An 8,354-nucleotide genomic window follows, 5' to 3' on the forward strand; every position below is an offset into this window, starting at 1 on the left:
ATAATTAAGTCCTAAATTAACTAAAACAGAAAAAAAGAGTGATCATGGAACCTGAGCTTCAAATAGAGTAAGAAAAACTTAAGGAAGGGAGATGCAATGGCAGCAACAGCCGCTGCTGGTGGAACGCCACAGCGGTGCTGGAAGAAGCTCTGACAAACAGAAAGGGGGAGAAGATTTTACGGCTGACGTTGGGTTGTGAAGGGGAAAGAATGAAAGAAGGGGTTGGTTTCGGTGAGAGGAAGAGGAGACGACGAAAGGGGGTTGCAAAGGCGCTGCCAGCAGCGGCGGCACACGGAGCGGCGACGATGAGAGGGTTAGAGAGCGAGTGGGAGAAGAGAGGGTAGAGAGGGGGATTCGAAATGAATGTGGGAGAGGTTTGCTCTTTAAATTTTAGGATTAGTTACCGTCGTATTTATTCGCCAATAAATCTGACAATTACTAATCCGCGCCAAGTTTCACATTTTTTCTCCAATTATTACTAGTGACTTTATTGTAGGAATAGCAAATCCGACAGTAAAAATTTGATACGACGGAATAGTTTTTATTTTTTATTTTTTTGTAAATCTAATCTGACAGTAAATTCGATAATAACACATGATATTAAATCTGTTGGTAAATTTGATGGTAGTTGACACTTTTTTTGTAGTGAGTGTAGTTAAATTTTTTAAACATTTCTAAATTATAGAGGCTATTATGATAGTCCTTAAAGCTTGCTGTTTAGTTTGTCAACAAAAAAAATTAATATTTAATTTAAAAATATAAAATAAATAACTTCTAAATATTCAATATATATTTAAATGAAAATGAGGGAGTGGGAGTGGGGGAATAGCAAAGAGCATAGTGGAGACAAAATAGAGAAAAGGTAAGAGTTGTACAGTTGTACTTGCTGTTACCAGGAAGTCCTCTGTGACTGTATTGTAGTCTCAAGTCTCAACCCAACAATCATAATCTCTTCTCTCCTCTTCCCTTCTATCCACCTCCATGCTACCATTATTGCCGTACCAAATCTTAATTTTATTACTACAATCTAGAACTGCTTAATTCAATAATCATAAGAAAACTAGTAAAACCAAATCTCGCTCATCTTCCCCTTTTTAACTCTACCGTACCCCCCTTATTACTCCTTGGGCTCGTATAAAAACGTTTATAGTGTTTGGGCTCGATACACCAACAAAGTGACAAACAGTGGCCAGATCCATGAAAGGAAATGACTTTAACCAGCATTGTTTCCCATTGAATATGAATTTGATGACAGACAATATTTGTATTACAAATTGAATCTGCTGAGATTGATTAGTGTATTGACACGCCAATCTTTATTCATAAAACCTGCACCTACTGATACAGTGAGATAACATATAATAATGATGTAAAATATTTATTTATTCCTTATTGCATGTGAAAGTCATCAATTTTATTATTGTTATTCAACAATTCAGCTATCTTGTATTGGGACTAATGGCAATTGGCCTCCATATATCTCTGGGAGCTGACTCTCCTCTATATCTTCTAGCAGTGTTGATTTCAGCTTCTTGTTCTCCACAAATACAATCTGCAATCAAACTCATTCTCTTAACATCCATCTCAAACGAGACACACTAACAGTAGTTTTATGTTTTAAATTAAATGTCACCTTTTTCCTGGTATTGTTGTCAATGAAGGGGTAAATGACTTTCCACACTTTCATAAATATGTAAGGTGCGTGCAGAATAAACAACTTGCCTAATCTTTCAGGGTAGTAATCCTGCATTATTCATATTTAATTTGAACGTTCAAGCTTCCAATATCAACCATAAAATCATATGCATATAACACTACACAACACATACCTGCAAAATGCTTAGAGCGGTAATGTATCCACGCACGTCACTGTTAGAGTATCCCCATCCCTTAAGTTCTGCAATGCCCACAAATTTTTCTTGCCCATCTGGCATACTATAATAATATATATATATATAGAGAGTATTATATATCCGGCCATTCAATGAATCTAATTGTATTTGTAATAAAAGCAATTACCTGGCACATAACTTGTCAAATGCATACACAACAAAACCTGTATTATATATTGTATTATAAATAAATAAGTTGGGAAAAATAAAATAATATTGAAACGAGTTATATATAGCTAGGTACTTAACAGTTAACAGACTTACGTTTGAATTCATCGAGACCACCCTGTTTGTTTTGGAAATGTCTGGCACCAAAGATAACAGCGATTGGTCGACCTCTGTTGTCATGTCCTTGGGCGAAGACCTTGTCCTGTGTGATTTCATTGGGAACCTCTGACACAGAAAAGAAACCATTTGGAACAAAGGAGCGCCTCCATTTCAAGCACTTGAGGAGCATTGCAGAAGCCTTGTCAACATCTGAATCACGAGCACGCAGAAATCTTCTCATCATCAAATCATCCACTTCATGCTGCACCATGCAACATATATAACAACCATCAAATTAATTTATTCTTTTCATCTTTCACAGCAGAACTTTTTGTTTTTCGTGTGAGGGAGAGAAGAGTGTATTTCCCAATAATATGAGAAGAAAAGTGTTTAACTTTGCTATGGGAGCTACAAATCGATGCCTCCGATTTGTTTTTATTTTTTTTCTCAAACAATCACAAATCGAACGGTCCGATTTGTGATTTCGAAAAAAAAAAAATTTTAATGTTAAAATCGGATTGTCCGATTTTTATTTTAAAAAATAAAAAAAAATAAAAAATACAAAACGAACCATGCGATTTGTAGTTTTCTTTTTTTTTCCCAACAAATCGGACCCTCCGATTTGTAGTTTACTTTTTTCTTTAAACAAATTGGACCGTCCAATTTAAATAAAACACCACAAAAAAAAACATCTAATCTTTCAATAATAATATATTACACATATATTTAAATAATATAAAAAAAATTAGCCTTCACAGTACACCTAATTAACCTAGAAACTACAAGTAAGGCTAATAATTTTATATGGCCATTTACGTGACTACTTCAGATTATTACATTTTTCAAAAATGCGTACGTATGGTTGAAGTTACAAATCTCTTTTATTATGAAAATGCATTTGTAAGTTACCATAATGCTAGAAAGAAAATAAAAAATTAGTTTAAATTTATTTTATTCTAATAACAATTAATAAATATTAAAAACAAAATTTAAACTATTTTTGATCAATTTATTTTATCACATATTTCTGTTTAAGTTAAATGAAGGCATTATTTCTTCTTTAGTAGCAGTTTTGACCATTGAGAGATTCCAATCACATTTAATGGTTAGATTTCAGATTGGACGGTTTCATAAATTCTGTTGGTTGTTGTGACACATGTCAAAATCTTATTGGGTAGGTCCTGAGATGCACTACCCTAATGACGCTGCCGCTGTCTTTACTGCCGGGCTACAGCCTAGAAGTAGGGGTGCACATGGACCGGATAAAGTCGGGTTTGATGTGATCCAGATCCGGTCCGAAATATACACCGGATTTATTTATTAGATTCGAACCCGGCCCTAGACCCGATAAAATTAATACACTTTCGGGCCACAATTATACCGGGTGAAAACCGGACCGTTAACATTACATTACGTTGATATCTTCTTGTAAGCTAGCATGTAAAAATATTCAAATTTTCAAGACTCCAACCATTATTTAACATGGTAAAATTCACTTAGAAAAATATAACAAGAACCAACCATTCTTCAAAATTAAAGCATAACCACAATCAATACTAATGTTGTCTAATAATACCAAATATTTAAATCAATACAAATAACACAATATTATGCATTAGTCTAAAGTCTTATGCATTTTAAACATAAAACATTAACTTATAGTTTTATAATGACTAATAACACAAAATATTAAGATTTACAATACTTAAATTCCACATAAGAATAGTCATGATCCATCACCAATAACACAAAATATTAATTGTGTATGATGACCGGGTCACCGGGCCGACTTCGGGTGACCCGAGCTATGGCCCGAACCCGACCCGAAACAATGACCGGGTCTATTTTTGAGACCCTTATCCGGCCCTAAACCCAATAAGATCACACCAAATTAGCCCCAAAAGTGTTCGGGACCGGACCGGACCTTCGAGCCGGGCTGGGTCTGTGCACCCCTACCTAGAAGCAAATAATACCTGTTTTGTGTTTATATATATATATATATTTTAGAATTTAATTTTAATATATTTATAGTGTAAAATGTTTACATGCTATTATATTCAGTTTTTTAAATGATTATTTATATTATTAATATAAAAAATAATTATTTTTATTAATGTGATATTATATAATTAAATATACGTATAAAATTATTTTATAGTGACAGTATATTAAAATTAAATTATATTTTTTATTATAAAAAATAAAAAATGTATCTATTATACTATAAAAAATACACAAATAAAATTTCTATCCTCAATTTCAAATCCAGAAGATTCTTGCAATGGAACTGAAGGAAAAACCACTTGTCTCTGATGGTTTTGAAAGCACCGAGAGACCAACTAATCTAATTAGCATTTGATTGGTTGAAGCTGGCAAGCTAGTTAGAAAGGGAGAGATCAGTGTAGATAGAGTTGTCAAAATGGCAACTGCATACAAGTCAGTTTGGTTTGTTCGTAAAGTTAGACAAATAGAACAAAAAAAAAAAAAGAGGTAAATTATGACATTTTTTTAGCGACTAAATTATGGCTTATTTATAAGCATATCATTCTGACTTACTTAGAATAACTTTGCAAATTAAGTGAATCAGAGTTGAGGGCATAAATTGACTCGTTTTCTATTATTTAAATAATATATAAATTCTTTTTTTATTATAATATTTTTTTAGTTAAATTTTTAGAATTAATTGATTTAATATAAAAATATATAATATATAATAACATTTTTGAGGAAATAAATTAAAATTATCAAATAATTTTATAATTAGTTTTATGAAAATATAAAAATATAAACACAAGCCAAACAAATCAATTTATTTAACTCATTAGTTTAAATGAATCGACATCTTTTTAACTCATAAAAAAAGAGTGAATACTCAATCAAACTTTTGACAATTACATTAAAGAGGCTACAAGGTCTCCAAACAAAAAAATATACCTTTTTCGGTCCTTAATTTTAATTTTTATGAGACTTATTAGTCTTTGTTTCAATAATAAAAGTAAACATCAGAGACCGAAAAAAATATTTTTTTTGTTGAAGATCTTATTATCTTTTGAAATAATTATCAGGTTATTTAAATTTTTAAAAAAAAAAAATCAACTCGTTTTTTTTTTCTTTCTCATTTTTGACCGGTGGCGGCCTTGTTAGAATCCTCAGAAGGAATTGAAGTTGTAAATGGTGAGTTTGTGTCCGAGGATCAGTGACATCAGAGGATGCAAGCGGGGCAAACTTAAGAGATGGAACTTTTACTCATGAATAACTTAGATAAACATAATTTTTTACAGTATCAAAATAAACTAGAAACTAGAAAGGTTAACTATTAAAGTTACGATGAGCATCAATCACATCGCATTTAGCTTTCAGAAGAAAAATCTAGCGACAATGTCATGCAAATGATGGAAGCATTTATGTATGTTTGTAGAGCATTCAATAGATGTGACAACAATAGGGTAATACATTTTTTTCGCTTATTATTTTTTGTGTGGGGAGAGCTGAGTGCATCTCACAATAATGGGAGAAGAGATGAGTTTTTCATTGCTATGGTGTGAACAAATCGGTCCCTCCGATTTGTTTCATTTTTAAAATCAACAATCACAAATCGGATGGTCCGATTTGTGTTTTTAAAAATAAAAAAATTTTTACTGTTGAAATCGGACCGTCCGATTTCTATTTCAAAAAATAAAAAAAAATTAAAAATACAAAACGGACCATGCGATTTGTAATTTTTTTTTATCAAACAAATCGGACCCTCCGATTTGTACTTTACTTTTTTTTTCAAACAAATCGGACCGTCCGATTTGAATAAAACACCATATAAAAGAAATACCTAATCTTCCCATAACAATGTATTACACATATATTTATACAGTATAAAAAAATTAGCCACATTTTTTCCTTCTAATTATTAAATGCAAAATTAATTCGATTGATTAATGTTTAAAATCTTAAAAGCAACGAATTATTTTATTTAATATTTAGATATATGTTTAAAAAATCTATTAGAAGAATAAATTATTCTTTATATTAGAAATCTCATTTTTGAAAAAAAAAAAATTATACTACGTGTATACTAAAATTAGTAACTAAAATCAATTATTAGTATAAAATATATATTAAAATATATAAATACACATTAAAAATAAATTAAATCACACATATATTTATACACAAATATATTAATGATTGATTTTAATAACAGATTTTAGTATACGAATAGTATTTTTTTTTGAAAAAAAAAACATAAATTAAATTAGCTCCTTACTAAAATTGTTGTACAGGTATTTCTCACAAAATTTGTGACCCACGAGTACAACCATTATCGATCATATAATATTCACATCTAAATATAATTTGAACATTGTCTAGTAAAAGAAAAAGGGGTAAAAAGCTATTAGTTTGATTTGAAAAATATTACTTAAATTAGCAAAATGGAATAGATTGAAATGTATTAAACAACTTAACTAAGAGAGTTAGTTTTATCCTCACTTTTATTATTAGATTCTATCCACTTAAGTGTTTGTTGACCACTGAATTTTCCACTATTCATATATGCTTAGAGAATAATGACAAAGGCATTGTGATATTACTGAAAGAAAAAATCAAACCATAATACAAGTGAACAAGATTTAGGCTTCTTTTTCTCCCAACTTGTCTGTTCAAACATGTCTAACTAACTGGTCATGAATACTACTTCCGTCTAAATTAAATAAAAACAATTAATTAGAAAATCAAGCAAGGAAAGTGGAAAGAATGGATTACCATAGAAGAGGGATCGTGCGTTTCAATGAAGGCTCTCATAAGAGGGATTTTGGTGAGCTCAGCATGAGTAGTAGTGGCTTCCTTGTCCGTTGTTGTTGTTGCCGTACTCGTCGTGGTCGTCGTCATTGTTGTTGTTGGATTTGCATAGGTATTCAAGTCGTGTTTGTTGGATTCAAGTGTTGTGGATCTCCAAAAAGCCATTCTTCTCTTTCTGTTTTGTTGTAAAGGATGCAAAGATATGATTTTGTAGGTAGCCCTTTCTACAAACTCTTCTAACTTTAGTTTGTGTATTGTAGCGGCTTGGTAGATATAACATACATGCCACACACATAACATATATAAAGGGTGTTGAACTACTCAATTAATGCTGCTTCCACTTCCATGAATATGGGGCTGAAGGGTCAACCACTCTCTAACATCCATAATTTATTTTTATTTTTATTTTTGCGGATATCCTATCAAAGCCATATTAATTTTGTATTCCTTATCATAACCTAAAATGTTTAATAGCAAGAAAGGTCTTAATTAATTAATATTTTTTCTGTCTTAAATTCGACTCAAAGATCTTTGCTTCAGAAAATATGTTTTTTCTTTTTTTATTTTATTTTTCTCAATTGGGATTTAAAGCATTTAAAAAGAAAAACACAAAAATAGTAGTTTCAAAAGTCTGCAACTTATAGATATTATTAAGAAAATTAATATACATGAAAATAAATATACTAATTAACATCATAAAAAATAATGTCTCATTATTTTATTATTAAATGTGAAAAAAAATCAGATATATATTTCGATGTTGAACTGCTTTTAGTTTGGCATTTGACTTAAGTTCTAGCGCCTAATTTTGGAATTGACAACAAATGGGCAAATGAGCCACTAACATATCTAGGGATGATAGCCATTGATGCCTTGTCATTTTTAAGTAGTTTTTTTAAGTATTTTTTTTATAAATATTAATAATTTTTTAGGTTAATTGAGATTTTTATGATTAATCTATTTTATTTGAAATTATTTTAGAGTTGTTGTATGTTCAGAATACTATAAGAAAAATTTAGATCATAAAAATAGTAGAAGCAATTAAAGAAGGTGGGACGCTCAACGTCCACACTGCACACTGGCGCTCAGCGCTCCTGAACTTCAAAAGATGGGTGTCCAGCGCCCATAAACTTCAAAGGAGGGGCGCCCAGGAGAACAAAAGAGGGTGCCACGCACCCAGTATCTTCCTTCAACACCCAGCGCCACTTTCTCATGCTCAGCGCTCAAGATTTTCTTCACCAAACCTTGACGCTTAGCACCTTCGATGAAAGACAAAGCAATAATCATAATTAGCGCTTCACGAGCAAATCAAAAAGCCCTGACGCCAATCTTCCTTCAGCAAAAATAACATGAATGTTTAACACGACCCACACACTCCAAGAATTTAAGATTTGATTTCAGTTA

The 8,354-nt window shown here is 31.2% G+C and overlaps 1 protein-coding gene across 1 annotated transcript; it reads right to left on the reverse strand.

Moving 5' to 3' along the window:
• Positions 1 to 1,176: 1,176 nt before the first annotated feature.
• On the reverse strand, positions 1,177 to 7,709 carry LOC107634602 (uncharacterized). Its single transcript, XM_016338027.3, has 6 exons — positions 6,915 to 7,709; positions 2,157 to 2,421; positions 2,020 to 2,056; positions 1,830 to 1,935; positions 1,634 to 1,744; positions 1,177 to 1,552 (listed from the first exon to the last, which is right to left on the reverse strand). Exons 1-6 carry the CDS (start codon positions 7,248 to 7,250, stop codon positions 1,436 to 1,438), a joined length of 972 nt encoding a protein of 323 aa, XP_016193513.1. The 5' UTR covers positions 7,251 to 7,709; the 3' UTR covers positions 1,177 to 1,435.
• Positions 7,710 to 8,354: the final 645 nt, after the last annotated feature.

Source organism: Arachis ipaensis, chromosome B3, assembly GCF_059453495.1.
Source record: "Arachis ipaensis isolate K30076 ecotype BB chromosome B3, ASM5945349v1, whole genome shotgun sequence".
In the NCBI taxonomy this organism is placed as follows: Eukaryota; Viridiplantae; Streptophyta; class Magnoliopsida; order Fabales; family Fabaceae; genus Arachis; species Arachis ipaensis.